The sequence below is a fragment of the Cuculus canorus genome, chromosome 5 (assembly GCF_017976375.1).
Source record: "Cuculus canorus isolate bCucCan1 chromosome 5, bCucCan1.pri, whole genome shotgun sequence".
Classification (NCBI taxonomy): Eukaryota; Metazoa; Chordata; class Aves; order Cuculiformes; family Cuculidae; genus Cuculus; species Cuculus canorus.
In genome coordinates, this window is record NC_071405.1 from 30,031,579 (window position 1) to 30,049,838 (window position 18,260).

The 18,260-nt window shown below is 38.2% G+C and overlaps 1 protein-coding gene across 13 annotated transcripts in view; it reads right to left on the bottom strand.

Annotated features, from left to right (window-relative positions):
- CDC42BPB (CDC42 binding protein kinase beta) overlaps positions 1-18,260 on the bottom strand; it is a 103,598-nt gene that overhangs the window by 15,855 nt on the left and 69,483 nt on the right. For 5 of the 13 annotated variants that reach the window (XR_008449971.1, XR_008449970.1, XM_054067171.1 and 2 more), the window contains exons 12-28: positions 17,328-17,461; positions 14,909-15,151; positions 13,149-13,259; positions 12,443-12,687; positions 12,193-12,298; positions 11,484-11,608; positions 10,594-10,699; positions 8,849-8,997; positions 8,119-8,213; positions 7,951-8,030; positions 6,487-6,537; positions 5,309-5,398; positions 4,793-4,882; positions 4,299-4,404; positions 2,408-2,544; positions 1,673-1,812; positions 55-136 (exon numbers count right to left, since the gene is read on the bottom strand). Coding sequence is in view for 11 of the 13 variants with exons in the window: in XM_054067171.1 (XP_053923146.1) it covers positions 55-136; positions 1,673-1,812; positions 2,408-2,544; positions 4,299-4,404; positions 4,793-4,882; positions 5,309-5,398; positions 6,487-6,537; positions 7,951-8,030; positions 8,119-8,213; positions 8,849-8,997; positions 10,594-10,699; positions 11,484-11,608; positions 12,193-12,298; positions 12,443-12,687; positions 13,149-13,259; positions 14,909-15,151; positions 17,328-17,461 (2,090 nt within the window). In the remaining 2 variants the exon portion in view is untranslated. The remainder of the gene's footprint in view (positions 1-54; positions 137-1,672; positions 1,813-2,407; positions 2,545-4,298; positions 4,405-4,792; positions 4,883-5,308; positions 5,399-6,486; positions 6,538-7,950; positions 8,031-8,118; positions 8,214-8,848; positions 8,998-10,593; positions 10,700-11,483; positions 11,609-12,192; positions 12,299-12,442; positions 12,688-13,148; positions 13,260-14,908; positions 15,152-17,327; positions 17,462-18,260) is intronic. The other 8 variants (XM_054067182.1, XM_054067175.1, XM_054067177.1 and 5 more) reach the window with 5 other exon arrangements.

Here is an 18,260-nt window from a genome sequence, read left to right on the forward strand (position 1 = left end):
TAAACCACTGGTGTTTAACTTGTATTTTCTTTAAGAGTAAATTGGTAGCCATACCCTGAATATACAAGGGATGTCTTTACGAGTCGCATGTATTACATCCGATGCTAGGACAGAGCTCACGCAAAAGTCTTCATCTCTAGTAAGAAAGAGAGCGAAAGAATCACACACATGCACACACTAACATTATTCAGCAAAATCTAACTGTATCACAACTGTTTCAATAGGCTGTAATCTCCTAACACTACACAGAGGTCACAACCGCCATCACCGCTGTGTTATGCTCTAACCATCTTTGACCCAACCAACTCACAAGCTTTATTTAGTTCTGTTCCTACAGCATTCAGTACATGTAACTCAGTCCACCTGAAGTTAAGTGGGGTGGCTTTGTGTAGTTCTGGTTTATCAACCACACCTATTCTACAATTAGCAGCAAGAACATTGCTCTTTCAGCCCAGCAGACACATTAGAAATGAATAATTCATACCTCAATGTGTAGCAAGAGAGGGGCCTTTGGAAAAAAAGAAAAATCACATAAAAAGCTCTTGGCAACATAATTATAGTTTGTGGGATTCAAATAAGGGTTTTCAAAACAGCTAGATTTTATTCTCTATTACAGTAAAATAAACAGACATCAGAACATTTCAGAATGCTCCACTCCAGAGAGCTTGCCTTCATAAGCCTTTTTAAACTGAATTTGACCAAGTTGATCACCATAATTGCCAATATTAGTGTAAAGGTGACACTAATACCTGAAACTTGCCCATGCTAGAATTCATAGCTGTGTTGGTTAACTTCTACTAAAATATCTAAGAATCCTCAGAAGACAGACTCAAAGAGGCAGCTACAATAAGCAGATAAAGCATGGGACAGTTGGCATAGTATCTGGCTGACTTGCTTCAAAGCAAAGTATTGATGTGAATGCTATTATTTGCAATACTTCTATGCTTCTGCTCCTGCTGCCAGTGTGTCAGAGACAGCCAACACTGAGAGCTCTCAGGGAGAACAGAACAGCAGTTCTGGTGTAACCCCACAGTATTACTGTCCAGAAAAAAATATAAATCCAGGTATCGAGGTGCTTCAGAACGCAAACTTTGTATTCAGACAAAGGTGCTGTAACATGAATAAGTATTACACTTTCTTGGTATTTCCATAAACTGAAATAAAAAAATGTATCAGTTACTCTGATCAATGTAAGTCTTGGATCTTTTGTAGACGCCATTTGGTGGTTCAAATGGTTCACCATGAAAAATCAACTCCTGTGAGAAGGCAGGGTCAGAGCCACTCACACTACAAATTAGTCAGTACTTTTCTGAAGACTAGTTAAGTATTTCTAATGTTCTGGAAATTACTGGCTATGGGAAGACCTATGACTCAATGTTGAGGTCAGAGTGCAGAGGAAAAAACAATCTACTGAAGTACACATATGGAATTCTAGGAAGAAGTATGCCAGTACTGTAAATATTAGTGACTGTAGCATAAGTGACTATAAAGTCACTTAAGTGACTTGTTGAGCAGACTCGTTCATCCTTAACTTATAGCAGCCTAATACAGAACATACATGCCTTCTCAGATCAGAGCTCTCATGATCTTCAAGTTTCTAGAGTACTATAAATAAATACGTGTGTTAGGAAAAAAATACAGAGAATTTCTACTCTGTCTTAATAATACAAACCTGAGATCCAAGACTTGACTTGCAACAACTCCAGGCTGGGTGGATTTTCCTTCAGGCACATCATATAAGAACAGTTTACAGTCACAAACAACTGCATAAGCCCTCTGCCATCCTTTCTTAACTCCTGTGGGCTTTGGGACCTGTGTATAAATAACTGATTGCTTATTAAATGTAAGCACAGGTAGCAGACACAGAAAACAGGGACAGTTAGAAAAGCTTGTACTTAGATCACTGGAACTAAAACATGTTCTACTTGCCCTTCAAAACAGAGTGAAAAATGTCAAGTAATCAAGCAATCATTTTTTCTCTCTTAAGTTCAACCATTCCCTGTTAACAGTTTAATAAATATATTAGGTAGTGTTACGACAAACAATGGGGCTTGCACATTCTACAAATGCCAACACAGTAGGACAGTTTAGCTTTTATATTACGCATGCATCCACAGTGACAGAAATTCTTCCTAAAGTATGCTTTCTCCTCCCTCTCCCCTGCTGCTTACGAACATTGTAGCTACTAATCTGCTAACCTTTAGCTGCTGTAGTAAAAACAATTGTTTCTCCCACATCTAAAGCAACAACGGTTAAATAAGTTATATTAGAGGGCACACAAAGCCTTGAGGCTTAAGTACAAATTAAGATATCTGTTTAAAGATACTTAGAGGTTCCAAGCTGCTGTAAGTGAAGCTGTAAGTGAAGTTTAGCATTCTTCTCTTGTCCAAGAACAAAAGACTATTACCTTGACATAACCTTTATAGGCAGTTCCTATTCCTCTTTGCACATCTACTCCAAGAGGCCTTTTGGCTTGCTCAGGGGGTATGGGGCAGACCTGAGGTGCACTATCCTTGCAGGAAACATGGCATGCAAATGAACACACTAAGTACAAAAGAGAAAATTCACAGTGAAATGCATGTATTGGTCAGTCATAACAGGAGATTAACATCGTCTACCCTTACACTTAGCAAATTAATTATTCACACTGAAAGTGGCAGTCATATATTGCAATAGCCCACTATACTAAAGGAGTGAACACATCTAGATATCGCATGAGACTCTCCAAAGTGCTTTCATTTTCTCTTTTAAGCCTATCACTTCCATAGGGCAGGAACTGAGTCTACTTTTCCAGGTAACTTATGAAAGCACTTTCCAGAAGGAAATTGATTAGCCTCAGTGGTGCTAAGTAGTAACTAATCCAGTCACAGAAGAGAAAAAGCATTACTAAAGGCGGAATAAAAATTATGGGGCAATGGTAGGACACAAGCGTAGACTGGGCTACAAACCTCCTCCCTCATGATACCCAAGGGAACAGCCAGGAGAGACGGCAGTGCAGAGCAAACTGCCTGGCTTGCTCTTGGAGCTACTGTCTGCACCCAGGATGACAAGTGTTACCAAAAAGTCATGTATGCAAAGTACTCTGCTCCCTAAGACCAATGAATAAATTCAGCTCTTTCAGGAGGCACCATAATTATTTGGGACTGTGCATATCAAGGCATATCAGTTGCAGAATAGGGAAAATCCACAAGACACAGCCAGTCCCTCAGGCCTCTGAAGTGCTGCTATATTTACTGCAGTCTCCAGCATTAAAAAGAGGAGGAATTGGGAAAAGCAAGTAATTCGGAGTGGAACACGGCAAAGTTTTGTTCTACTGGAGTCATCTCTATTCTTATGCCAGTGTGATTCTACTTTTTGCTCTGGCTATCAAGATCTGGAGTAAAAGAGACAAACTGGAAAATGAATGATGCAGACCTTAATCAAAATAGATAAAAAAAAAAAAAAAAGGAGTGAAGTTGATAGATAAACTATGGTAAAAAGATTGTTTCAAACTTGCAGGAAGAGCTGCAAAACAAGAGTTCACAACTGTGAGCAACAGGAGACAAAAGGCAGCCCCAGGGCAAGTGCTGGCAGACTGATAGGTGCTCCTGGGGAAGCACTGCCACCAGAAGATCTCCTAGGAAGAAAGCCCTGACGGGCAGATTAATATGATACTGAAAGTGTTGGTGGAGAGGGTGTCACTAGGAAGAACTAAGCTGGGCACAGAAATACAATAAAGTTATTTATACTGTAGTGTCTTCAACAGATTTGTGGACTATTTAATGACTTTATGTATCTAACCAAGATACAGAGACACACTATATTTTCAAACAAAAATATGTCCATATACTCAAACATGGAATTCAATAGCGACACATCCATCAGAGGAAGCATTTAAAAGAAAACTAATGGACTGCAAAGACAGGTTATAGGACAAAAACCTCTGGTAAATGGTCCTCCCAACATATGGTCAGGAAAGCACAAACCAGACAGATCTAGATTCACGTTACCAGAGCATTCCCATAGTCTTCTCCACTACAGAAACAGCAAACAGTCCTGTCTTCCCTGCATCCCTCTACAACTCACACTATAACAACACTAATGGTAGCAGAAATAATTAGTAATATGAAAGTGAATGAAGGCTTCTAAATTTTTTTACTTAGAAGTCTTATAACGATGCAAAAGAAAGGAGAACCATTCAGCGACAGGTGAATTTTATTCCCCCCTGCCCGGAAGAAATGGTTTCATTAAAATACATTAGTCTTTTGGGATTTTTTTTTCTGGGATTTGTTGAAATATAAGAAGTTTATCCGACTCACCGTCACAGGCATAGCCTTGTCGAACTAATCCCACCATAAGAGAGGTGCAATGACTACACTGAGTAGGGCTTGTGAATGACTTGATATTGAGCTGGTGAGCTTTAGGCTGAAAGATAAATTCAGGATAAAAACTTTTCACTTTCTGTAGTTATATAATGCAAGCATCTCCTTTCACCACCCTCCACTATATCACAGTGTGTACGTTATGAAACCAGGGCTTCTTGCAGCTTGTAAAAGGTGCTGCAAAACAACAGTAACAGCTTTATTTCCAACTGCTTAAGACACTCAAACCCAAACCTGTAACCAACTATTTTTTGTCATCCCTTCTGACAAATCAAACCCCCTCAACTCGTAGTTGATTTGATTAAAAACACAGACCTAACAAACAAACACATGACAAATCCAAAGAACACAAGAACAAACACGGAGGGCTAATTAATAAATGCTATTTTTTTCCTTTGTTTTTTAGAATAAGGTTAGCACAGTCCCCCTACCTTTGGTACAGCTAGAGAAATGGACTGAATGGTGGGGGAAGGAGCAGCAGGCATCCTCTGAAGCCGAATTGGTTCCTGAATCACAAAAAACTGTAATTGAGCAAAATGACGCTTCAAAAATTTGTTTCAAAATCGGGGTGGCAAAGCTTATTATTTTCTCTTTTTTTGTTTCTTTTTTTGAGAATTACCAAAAATGTAATTGTCATAAACATTGCCATTCTGATTTAATAGAAATAGATGTGTTTTAAAGCACTCACAGGAAAGCCTGCACACTAACAAACAAGCAGCAATACAGAAAACATACGAAAATGAGGTACATCAACATACACAGAGCTAGTGAAAAGATTTCATTTGTAACTGTCCTCCAAGCAGGTGCAAGTAACACTGACACACTGCAAATAAGGAACATTCAATCCTGCTTCTTCGCAATGAATGCTGCAATATGTATTTATCATGAACGAGACAGAGAGACTTCCTAGTGAATTACTGTGCAGGATAAAATAACAGCTTTCTTACTTCTTGTTGTTGTTCTGCAGTTACGACTGAAGTAGATGGTGAAACTTCTGACTTGGGACCCTGTGTTTCCTGCTCACTAATAGAACTGGTCTGTGAAAGTGACAGCAAATATGTTACATTAGCAGGTATCTGATGAAGTGTTCTTTCTTATGTCAACAAAATGGAATGCTGATTTCTATACATGGTACCCATACATCTAATGACTTTCCACTCTAAAAAAAATCTTCCCTCAAAACAAACCCTGCCACCTGATGCAAAAGCTGTAAAGCTGGAAGTACTGAAATGCAACACTTCATAGTAGGCAGCATAAGTGCTGCAACAACTGCCTTCTCCCAGCAAAGCTGTGTCTAATCTCTTGAAGGCAGGTATGGAATGATGTTTGAGAAGCTTGGCAATCATCCACAAAATAGCTTACTTCTCATGGTAGCTTAGAACACTAGGATTTTTCTAGGACACAGCAGCCACAAGAAAAAAATCTTAAAAGTGGTACACAAGCTTTTAAAAAGTTATTAAACAGGGTTGACTATTCTCTTACCATCTTGGTCATTAAAAGAATCACGTCTACTTAATTACACTGTCTTACATTTCACTAAAATTTAAGACTAGCATCCATTACATACCTTCTATTAATTTCACACTTACATTAGCAACTACTAATTGCCAGCACAAGGGGGAAGTATGCTACAATTCCAGAACTAAAGAAGCTGGGTGTGGAAGTAGGATTCTGTACTCTGAGGACATTATGAAAATCATGACTAACAAACATCAGATTAGACTTCATATCAATGACGTAATTAACACTGAAGTCAACAAGCAATGAATCACTCACTTCCCAGCCAGTTTAGACAGGAAGATGGCTTAAGTTCAGTTAGCTCACGAAATATGTCCAGATATTTGTTATTTTTTTGTTATGAATTGATTGGTAGGGCTGGGCCATTTAAGATCAAATTGTACCATTGTGTAATATAAAATATTTTAAAAGTGTGATTCAGCCTTAGCCGTACAGATAGTCAAAATATAAAATAGTAAGCCTGTAAAGAGGTACTAAAAGAAAACTAAATTAGCGCTATTTAGCGAATTAAGTTAAAGAGAAGTTAAGGAATCTAATTTTAGAAGGCTGTTTTTACTATGAGAGGTCACAAGAAAATAAGGAGACAAAACTACTAGCAAGAACTTACTTCTTCCCAAAAGGCTAGCAGAGAAGATGTAGACGAAGAAGAAACAGAATCCTTTGTTGTAACAGATATGAGGGATAAAAACGATCACTTATCACCCACAGGAAAACTTCAGGTGGAATATCAGTAGGCTAGCTAAATAAAATGTTTTATAGGGCCAAATTATATTTATTCAAACTAAATTAACCCAGAGCTGATGATACGGACTACCTTTATAAATAGAAGTGAAAAAAATTACTAATGGAAGTCATTAAGTGCAGTCTCAGCAATTTTAATGTAATTCATCAGAAAATGCTACCTGCATTTCCATGTCAACTATATATTTATTGCAGAATCTGTCAAATTGAATGTTGATTAGTTATGGGGTTGATATCCTGCATGTTACTCTTCTAAATATATCTGCTACTTTTTAAAGTAATGTTTTAAAAAATCAAGGTCAGTAGACAAAATTATTATTCAGACAGTAGCATATATCATGTTTCTTTCTCTTCCCTCCACTTCATCTGTACAGCACATCTTGCTGCTTCAACAAGAAAGCCAGCATAGACATTCTGTCACTAGGAACAGCACATACACAAAGTACATATAAATATCACAGCATGTCTATAGCCTTTCTTTTTAGCGACAGTGACAATTTGAAAAAAAAAAACGAGAGTATGTATTTCAGATATAAAATCTAAGAAGACTGCTGAGGTTTTTTAACCTGAGCCCCTTTAACTCAGCTCCATAAAGAAAACAGACTGTTCTTTCCAGTTGCAGCTCTTGTTTTATCCTAAACTGTCTGTGTTTTACAAAAAACATCCCACAAAATCTTTGCGGATTAGAGTTCATGAAGCAAGGAAATGTGATTCAATTTTGCATTTAACAGCTGCATCCTTGGGAAATGCAGAAACCTTTTAAACTGGAACGCCTGCTTGGAGCTCTGATTCTTATGATTAGTTTTCTAAGGATAAGAGGGTGTGTCATGTTACATTTATTATACCAACACCTGTGGGTCCTCTGATTCTCTTCCCAGTTCCTTCTACTCTAACCACTCCATTAAAATCTGGAGCCAACAGTATTACATATCTGTTTAAACACTGCTTGAACTGTGTGAATATTTTTCCTTCTATTAACCAGCATCTTCTAACTGCAAAACATTAAATCCTTTATTTGTAACAGGGTGTGTCAGCCTTTCCAAAAATGGTGAATATAAATTATTTAGCCAAATATTTGAGATTAATCTAAACAAAGAAGCTAGAATGGGAAATAATTAATGTGAACTTCTGGGATTATTTCCCAAAGGCATCAGCTTCTCTACAAAATGCCAAGCTAACCAAAATCTGCTAGTCATACAATCGCGTGTAACACTGATTTGGCCAATATGCCAGACCCAAATGTGCCACATAGTGCTCAAGTGTCACTTTTACATAATAAAAAAAGAATTCAGTTATCACATTTTTATAGCTATTTTATGTAACTACTCACTCTGAAAGTCAGATCACGTGCAAGAGGAGAGGTGTTGAAATATTCAAAAATGGAATCTTGGAAGTCTGGAAGTTTGAGACCTAAAAGCCAAAGCAGAACAGGCTTAGCTAAAAGACAACATTGCAGGTGGTGTTAGAAAACTGTTAAAGCACAGTAACTTTTAATTACCTGAATCTGTTCTGTATTTTTCTTCCATCTTTTTCTTCAAACCTTCCATCTCTTCCAACAGTTCCCTATTCTTTGCTTCAGATTCCTTTAATTTACTAAAGCAACACAACATGATCAAAATTCAATATGAAATATCCCAAAGGCAGTAATACTAGTGCAGAGGGTTGTTAATTTCTGGTCCTACATTTTAGAGTTTCGGAAGTGCTTTATTTATTTATTATTTAGGTATTTTTTTTAGAAGTTGTGGGCTTTTTTTGAAGTTTGATTTCTTTTATTAAGTCTTATTAATTTTATTATTTGAATAGGCACCTCACTACTTGACTAGATAGTGAAAATTGCAATGGAGACTACTGCTATCATTGCAGATATCTGCCAAATAAAATTATTCTAATAGCAGTTTGGCATTTAATTCCCAAAAATATGTCTACTCTCCAGTTAGTCTACGAAAATGTATTGGATTTGCTTTGAATTTGCTCATATGCTTTTTTTCCCCTCAGGCGCCCAAGCTTTGTATCTTATTACTAAGCTATGCGCAGCAGTAAAATGTTTGCTTGAAGAATTTTAACAGTTCTCACTTGGCTATATAAGAAATGTGTAGTTTGTAGAATGGGATCTTTCTGGCAAAGTCCAATATCCCAGGCACAAGGGGCCATTTTAAGAAAGTTGTTACTACTCTAATCAGCAGTTTGGAGCAGTACCAAAACCCAACCAGAGCTGAAGCCCTTATTACCTTTCAAAAGATATGTTTGCATCTTTAACTTTTCGTAGCTCTTCTTGAACCAGTTGTTTGGCACGAATTTCTGCATCCAGGGCGGACTGTAATTCCAGCCTAGCTGACATATCCAACTTCTGACTGCGTCGCACTTTCCAAAGTGGATCCTGTTGCAGTAAATCACTGAATATTAATATCAACTATCTAAAGACATTTCCGTTCTTGTTCAAAGACACAAATTAGCTTTCACATTGGTTTAGAGAATGCTCCTCTAATTAGTTATGGACAGCATACCTGTTGCATGGAAATCAGCTGACAGATTCTGTTACACAAAAATTAAGTAATGAGCAATTTTTATATTCGTTAAACCCCTAACACAGTGTGTTTGAAACTAAAATGCTGCATCGCTGAGCATGAAAGTCAAACCGAGAGAACCCACTGAAAATAGCTAGTTTTCTTTGTTCAGTCTAGAAAAGAGTAATAAACTTGAACAGTGACATACTAGACTTTCAAGCATGAGACAGATCTCAATATTTAATGTAAAACATACTAATTGTTTTACAAAAACTATTTTTTACAAAAACAATTAGTGGCAAAATTATGAAAACAAAGAAATAATTTAGGTGTTGAGACACCAAAGATACCTAGAATGTCTGTCCAAACAATTCTTATGTTTGCTGAGTAGCATACACTATACTTCTGCATACAACATGCAATTCTGCCCTATTACCCCCAAAATCTAATATTCCGTGCTTCTCCAAGCATTTTTCAGTGTGGACTACATTTTTTATATTCCCTAATGGACACCTCTCTAGTCCCAAATGAACTTGCAAATAACAGTCATATAAATGAGAGACATTTTTTATGTTGAGAAATAACTGCCTTAGATCAAGTTCTGCTGAAGTTACAAAACCAGTTGTAATATAAAGAACAAAGAGTGTTTTTTATTCAGGCAGTAGCTAAATAAAACCCTGCAAACTGACTCTGATTCCATCTTCCTATTAAATCTCTCAATATTAAAATCATCTCTTGATGTTAGCTCATACAAACTCATAACTTTTCTTATTCTCTCATATTCATAGGTTTGGAAGGGGTGGGTAATGCCTTATCTCTATAAACCAGACTTTGTGCATGGCAGACTGTGCTCACTGGCATTGCTAGGGTTATGGGCTTCCACACCTAGCTGCAAATGGCTCTCCCTTTCCTTATGCAGGTATTTATCACCTGCCAAGGCAAAACAGTGTTTCCGTCTTTGAAACCGTGCTTCTTTGTAAGAGCTCTTCTATTTTGCAGATGTATTTGGAGAATTCATGTTGCTACCATACGGGAAAACTATAACATAAGGTCTCGTTATTCTGCAAGTAAATAAAGTCACAGGCTCTCAGTGTCGCTAGTTTGTAATAATATCAACCAGTTAATGCCTGTTATCTCACTGTAACAGCAATTAAAAATATTCACTTGCATCTAATGCGGTGAGGTACGTTTCTGTGCTCTTCTTCAATTGTTTACTTTATTGTTTCTTCTCTCCTTCGTAATGTTTAAAGCAGTTTGTGATAGCAGATATATAGTATGAAACAACTGCTCCCTGTAATTATCAAATTCTCATCCGATTACCTAGATGTATTATTTCACAAGCAACAGATAAAAACTAGTAAGCAGAGGATTTATTAGAAAAGAATTCTGATTATGAACTGATAGCTGAAACTAAAAATGCAGCTTCTTAGACATCTCCAGGAGAGTTCGAATGCTTGCTATTTTCTTACCAGTGTTCTTGACCCCAGACTGGAACTTCTCAATGATTCCAGTTCTTCTGTCATCTTGGAAGCTAACGCTTGGAGATAGCCACGAGCATCCTTTTCATCACTTACCCTGTTGGGTAATTAGAAAAAAACTGTTACTTAACAGTTTGGTGACTCATAGTACCAAATATTGTACCACCAAATAATCAGTGTCTGCAATGGATTTAGGGACATAATGGAAATGGACAGAGCAGGGAAAACTCTTCCAGCAACAGAAAACGGAATACATCTTAGATTGCCTGTTTTAGAATTTTCTTTTATCCAATTCTCTCAATTGTGGCAGTTGCTAGGGAAACTGAAGTCTCCCTCCACAATCAGAAAGAGTTCTGCAGAGATTCACTCTTATTGTTTGGAACATGATCTGCATATTGCTTGCTCAATTTTTATAAAGGCTACCTTCAAGACCTCCTTATCTTGCATGCTGAAAATACTTGCACACAGCTAGCTAAAAAAGCAAACAACAAGAGGAAAAAACTGACCTACGGATTAAGTGCAAGCGTTTGTCTAGTACTGCTAGTGAAGTTCTATATCTTAACATGAACCTGTTAAATTATGATCTTCTTCCTGAATTAATTTATCAAAATATTCCAAGTTGGGTGATTTAATGATCACTTTAGACATTGAAACAAGCTGATACCAAAACCCTCTCCTTCGTGCTTAATAGCACGTGACATCACTTGTCATTACTACTCAGCAATACTAGAAAGCAGAAGAGAAACAATCAGCATTCTGAAGTACTGTGTTTTTGTGGATTCTAGACACAATGGAACAGCCTAGCTATAGATTAAAAAAAAAGTGCCAATCAGTATTTCAAAAATTGAAAGTGGCTATCTTTATCTCAAAACAGCACATACCATTGAATAATTTCTGCGATCTGAGCTTCCCAGTGAGCAACAGACTCCTTCTTTGCTGCCAGGTCTTGAAGCTCATCTTCTAGCTGTCTGTTCTGTGCTGTTAATTTGTCCACAAAGGAGCATAGCTGAAACAAAAGATTAATTTAACTTCTGACTTAAATCAGTTTCAGATTTTTTACATATGTGTATGTCTAAACACTTATAAAATCTGAACAAACAAGACCACCATGGCTATCTGGAAGCTCTAACATACACCAAATAACTGGAAGGGATGATTTTTTTTTGTGGAACTGGAGACAAGCTCCTCAGCACAGAAGAACACACTGCCAGTCCACACTAAACAATCCAAAACAAAGGAAAGAAAAAGCAAGTAGAGGTCATTGAGAGGAATGACGTTTAACCGTAAGCTATCAGGAAGGCAAGCAGTCCTTGTAAATGCTTTCTTCTCTGTGTGTCCTTCATGAAGAGATCAGAAGGTGGTGTCCTCTGAGTTGTAGCAATCAATCCCTCAAAGAGCAATACTGAGGGGCTAAAGTTACTATTTAGCCAGATCTTTGACACTTATATGGCCAAATTGACATTTGTTCTGTTCATATACAGCCTGAACATTCACAAATCCTCTTCTGATCAGTGAGTAGACTACTTCAACATCAGAAAGTAACAAAGTAAGAATTATATTTTGCTTAAAAATGTTTCCTAAAATAATTACCCTCTCATTTTCTGTTGTTAGCTTTTTGTTGTCTTCCAAGAGCATAGATCTTTCTCGCTCGTATTTTTCTTTCATTGTTCCTACTGCTTCCTCCATTTCACTGTGCCTAAGGAGAAGGATAAGAAATAGAAACACTTATAATGAACATTGCTGAAGCTGTAGACAGCTTTTTCAAAAAGAGTTAAATACCTATGCAATGCAATACACACAAAAGAAATCCATAGCTAATGAATCATGCCCAGAAGCTTACCTCTCGCGCTTTGTTTTCTCTAATTTATCCTTTAAAATCATGATCTCTTTCTGCAGTGCAAGCTGATGGCTCTCTGAATCATGTACTTCCTTTTTCACATTTTTTACTTCCAAAACATGTGACGCTTCTCGTCGGACCAGCTCCTCTTCATAAAATAAGATTTTCTTTTCCAGCTCAGACTTAATTTTAGAAAGCTCCTGCTGATGTTCTAGTGCAGCACCTGCTGTCCGGCCACCCTGCTTCAGCTTGTGGAAGAAGAGGGGAAACCATTAGGAAGAAACTATAATCTTTATATGCTGGAAATATTATTTAAAATTAGAATTGTCCAATTGGTAGCACTTGGGAAATTTTTTATTTGGGCACTCAGTAACTTAAAAGGTGCCTGTCTCCAAGCATTAGACCCTGTAAGTGACTGCTCTGCTTGCATGAAACTCATAAGGGGTCGATATGGGTTGCAGAAATAATAGATTTGAATCATATTGGTTTAGCATCTGCTTAGAATTTATGTAAACCGGACATTTTCAAGTTATTAGGATCCAATGAGATACTAAAGTCTTTCAAGCACAGCAGATAAGTCCGAACAGGTTAGGTCAGGTTTCTAGTAATGCTGTAGTTTTTAAGTCTCCTACAGCTACCAACAGTTGAGCAAGCAAAACCACTGCAGGGCCTGTGCCAGGAGTAAATGTTTGTGAAAAAGAAAAGTAACCTTTAAAGCTTCCAGCTCATTTTCCAGTTGTTTGGAGAAGACCTCACTGTGCTCACGAAGCTTGCGTTCTTTTGATGCTTCTGCTACAGCTTCTTCAAGTTGGGCTTCCAGCTGTAACAAGAGTAGTTTTAAGTAATTCCAACAGAACATATTGTTATCCGTATCATTCATTTCCTTTCCTGCGTAAGGATATGCAGCAAGTTTTCTTTATTTCTGTTTCACGTTACACCACTGTAACAGTCATCTCAGAATGTCATGATAATTGCTTTGCTGTCAGTGACCCAGGTATCCGTCTTGTGCAGTTAAACTATTACTATCTGACTTTGTACTGACACGAACCACACTAAGTATGCACAGGGATAACTGCAGAGCTTTCATTGATGCTAAGAGAAGAAAATGGCACTAGGAAGTCACTGCAGTTGTGAAAGAAGGAGGTCTCTCACACTTACAGTTCAGCTCCATACCCCAGTATCAACTGAGGCAGCTTAAAAATCCCAAACTTTGAACTAAATTACTGCAAAGTACTTCAAACAGGAACACTGAGCAGTTCTACCTTGCAATTATGGAACAAAGTAAGCTTCATCATCCATTCATCAACTTCAGAAAGCTTATCAGAAAGAGAATTTAGGTCTGGTGGCAACTAAGGCAACTGTTACAATTCAAGCAACAGCAGCAGAGTTTTGAAATCTGACAGGAAGAGTAAGATTGTTTTTCTCTAGCAAAGTTATTTTTAAAAGGACTACATTTAGAATTGTGAGCCAAGATAACGAACTTACAGACTATGTTCTGAATAGAAGACTGATACAGCTGTTAGGAAAGGAAGAACAGAGGGATTTGTAAGAACAAAGACAGGAGATTATAAAGCTTTGCATGGAAATATTTAGCTGAATAAGCAACTACATTTGAATGTCTGCTATATTCTGGTCTACAGATGAGATGCCACAGCCCTCTGCCTTTCCCAGTTAACTACCGCTTCTTATTCATGGATAACAGTCCAAGAACTTCATTCCTTAATGCATTTTCATAGACCGCCCTTCAATTTGCTAGCAGTTTTCTAGTAATGTTTATAAAGCTCTTCAACTCTTCTACGTTTCACCCAGAGTATACATAAGATTTGATGATTTTCCAGTAATTAAAACACTCTGGGTTAACCACAACAGCTGTTTTTTATGCCCTCTTCTGATTTTTTACTTTATCTTATGTAAAACTATAGACTGCACAGAATGCTCATCGGAAATTAACTTGCTTAAAGTTATTACAGACATTTTCTACAATGACTAACTACAGAGGAAGTCAAACCATGTATTTAGTCTGTGTCACAATTCCTCCCTCCAGCTGAAGCGAAAAATTCAGTTCAATAAAAAACCTCAAGGTCACAATACTCCATCCTAAAGCACATGAAGACATTAAGTTTTCTAAGTTCTCAAGCTATGAGTCAGAGTCTAGAAGAATGAAAACATAAGAACTAAGAGGCTGGGCATATAGCTGGAACAGTTTCCTCCAGATTAAAATCAGTCTGAGTACAAACTAAAAAATGAAGATTCAGTTCATTTCCTGATACATCAGTAAAACATTTAGAAACAAATCCAAGGTCTATTTTGTGAATTGTAGCAAAGTTTTATGGAAGAGTTACTGGAGCAATTTCTTTCAGATGGGCAAAGTGAATTATCGTCAACAGTCACAATTTTTCAATACAATCACACATGAGATACTGGATAAGCAGCAAACGAAACATATTGTTAGCTAGTTTATCAAGCTACCTCTTTTCTGATCTTCTCCAATTTACGGATGTCCTGTCGCATGGCATCAATTTTCTGCATGCTCACTTCCATCTCTTCTTCTTTGTCACGAAGTTGCCGGGACAGCTTCTGCTTTTGAGATCGCAAGTCTCCCATCCTTTCACTGAGTTCGGAAAACTCCTGCATAGCTAACTTTCTTTGTTGGTGGGCATCCCTCAATTCTTTGGATTGCATCTTTAGTCTCTCTGAGGCTTCTACAAGTTGCTGGTTTAAATAATAAAATATATTAAAAAGTCATTTGAACTCCATATATTCTTTCCAACAAGAAAGGAAGTGAACCTACATTAGCATGACTTGAAAGCTCAACTACCTCACATGACTTATAAATATTATTTCCAATTCTCCTCAGCTGCCAGCCCCTTCTTCCAAAGCTCATAAACTCTCCTTTTCTTCCTGAGTTCCAGCCAAAGCTGTCTGTTCAGCCAGGCTGGTCTTCCCTGCCAGCTTGTCTTTTGGCACATGGGGATTGCCTGCTCCAGCATCTTTAAGATTTCCTTCTTGAAGAAAGTTCAGCCTTCCTGCACTCCTTTGACCTTCAGGATTGCCTCCCAAGGAACTTTCTCAACCAGTCTCCTAAACAGGCCAAAGTCTGCCCTCGGGAAGTCCAAGGTGGCTGTTCTGCTGACCTCCCTGTCCTTACCTCTCTGAGAATTGAAAAATCTCATCGTATCATGATCACGATGCCCAAGGTGGCCTCTAACCATCCTATCACTCACAAGTCCTTCTCTGTTCACAAACAACACGACCAGTAGGCACCTTCCCTAGTTGGCTCCCTCACCGTGTCAGGCAGTTCTTTTACACACGCTGCAGGAACCTATTTCCTCTCCACTGTATAGTATTTCCAGCAGATGTCTGATAAATTGAAGTCCCCCACAAGAACACGGGTTAGTGATTCTGAGACTTTTCCTACCTGCTTATGCAAAATTCTGCCTGCCTCTTCATTCTGTCTGGGTGGTTTATAACAGACTCCCATCATGATATCTGCCTTGTTGGCTCTCCCTCTAATTTCAACTTATAAACACTCAATCCTATCATCGCCATCGTCAAGCTCTAGACAGTCTTATCCCTCCTGAAGACTGTAAAGCCATCCATTGCAGCACTCCAGACATCCAACCATGCTTCCATGATGGCAATGATATCATGGTTTTCCTGCTACACAATGGCTTCCAGCAGTTCCCGTGTGTTGCCCATGTGGCATGTATTAGTGCAGTTGCACTTCATTTGGGATATTGATCCCATCACCTTTTGTGGAGGAGAAGATCTAATTCCTGCATAACCGTTCTCAGGCATTTCCACAGCTTCTATGAGCCAATCATAGACTCACAGAATTACTTCAGTTGGAAGAGACCTTACAGATCATCCAGTTCCAACTCCCATGCCATGGTCAGGGACATCTTCTGCTAGAAGATCAAAGGACCTCGCTAGCACACTATCCCTCAAACAGTGCTGCTCCCAGGCTTATCTCTAGCAAGCCTGGTATTATACCTTTTCCCTTTAAAATCTAGTTTAAAGTACTTTCAATGAGCTCTGCTAACTCATGCGCAAAGATCCTTTTACCCTTTTGAGACAGGCACACCCCATCTGTTGCCCAGCAGGCCAGGTTTTGTGTAAACTGATCCACGATCAAAACTCTCCAAATTTTGCTGGTGACACTGGGCTCGGGGCCAGGTATTCATCCACTGGCTCCTTCTGCTTCTTCCCTCATCATTCTCTACCACCGGAGGGATAGAGCAGAACACTGCTTGTGCTCCTGATCCTTAACCAGTTGTCCCAAGTCCCTGAAGTCTCTCTTGATTGGTCCTGGACTTCTACTGAAACACGTAAGAGTAATTAAACAGCTAAATTAAAATCATTCTTTAAGTGTTTATTCCATCTAGCAGAACACTAGAGGGAAAGGGGCTATTCACAAAGCCTTGTGGTGATAGGACAGGGGAACAGGTACAAACTGGAGAGGGGCAGATTTAGACATTAGGAAGAATTTCTTCACCATGAGAGTGGTGAAATACTGGCACAGGTTGCCCAGGGAGGTTGTGGATGCCCCATCTCTGGAGGTGTTCAAGGCCAAGTTAGATGGGGCCTTGGGCAGCCTGATCCAATGGGATGTCGCTGCCCATGGCAGGGGGGTTGGAACAAGATGATCTTTAAGGTCCCTTCTAACCCTAACTATTCTTGATTCTATAACGCACTTGAAATAAATAAGATGCCTATCAACTTGCAAAGATAAAATTGTGCTACTTTGGAAATTTGCCAATGAAATTAACAGATTCACTAACATCTCAGCAGATTTAAAAAGCACCATTTAAAACACTAAGATTGCAACCACTGTCCTATAACTACTTTACATGATCATTTTTAAACATATATATCTTTGGATCAATACCTTATGAAGGTCCTCCTTTTCTTGCCGCAGGACTCTGCATTGTTTTTCCAGTCCTTTCAACTTGTGTATAGAGTCTTCATGTTCTTGTCGAAAAGCCACTGCATCTGCCAGCTGTCCTTCCAGTTTACTTATATCTGTAGATGAATACATATTAAAGGTGACTGATCCCAAATTTACACCCATAAAGCAAGCAACATTACTTAAGGAAACTGGCATTGCTTTCCTTGGAAAACCAACTTCTTTACCATTCCCACCATTTTAGACTGTTTAAGAAAACTCTGAGGCACTGACACCTCCAAAGAACTTTAATTTTCTGAGCCTATTAAAGAAATCCTCCCAATGACTGTGACCTCTTGAAGTGAAAAAGCCTTAGCGCAGGGATGGGTTTTGTTTTTGAAGAATGCAACTTCTAACCCTTGAAAATATTGAAATAAACTTGAGTTGTTCTAATTCCTGTTCTAGTAATTTGTCTCCTAAACAGTTTTCACTATATGACAAGCAGGCTACAATCAGTCATTAGTGTGTCAAGACAGCAAAAGGACTATTTATTTCCTAATATATGTAAGATCTAACAATTTGGGAAGGGAATATTATCCTGTACAAGGCAGGCTGGAGACTTGACTCCAGTTCTCTCCTTACTGTGGAAGAAAATTAAACAAAATTTATTTGAAATTATCACTTTTAGGCGCAACAAACTAACCACCTTTATATATTTCTGCTCATGCTCAGAGCCAGTAAGAAAATGAGCTGTCATTCTCCATTTGATTTGAATTACTATTTCTTTTAAACAAGTAAATAATAAACTGCACAGCGAACAACTGTGTCACTCAAGTTCCACTGATGTCTGTGGCAGCATAGGAAACTAGAACTATGGATTCAGGGAACCCAAGAAGTGCTGTAATGATTAAAGTATTTTTCCTTTTCTCGTTTCAG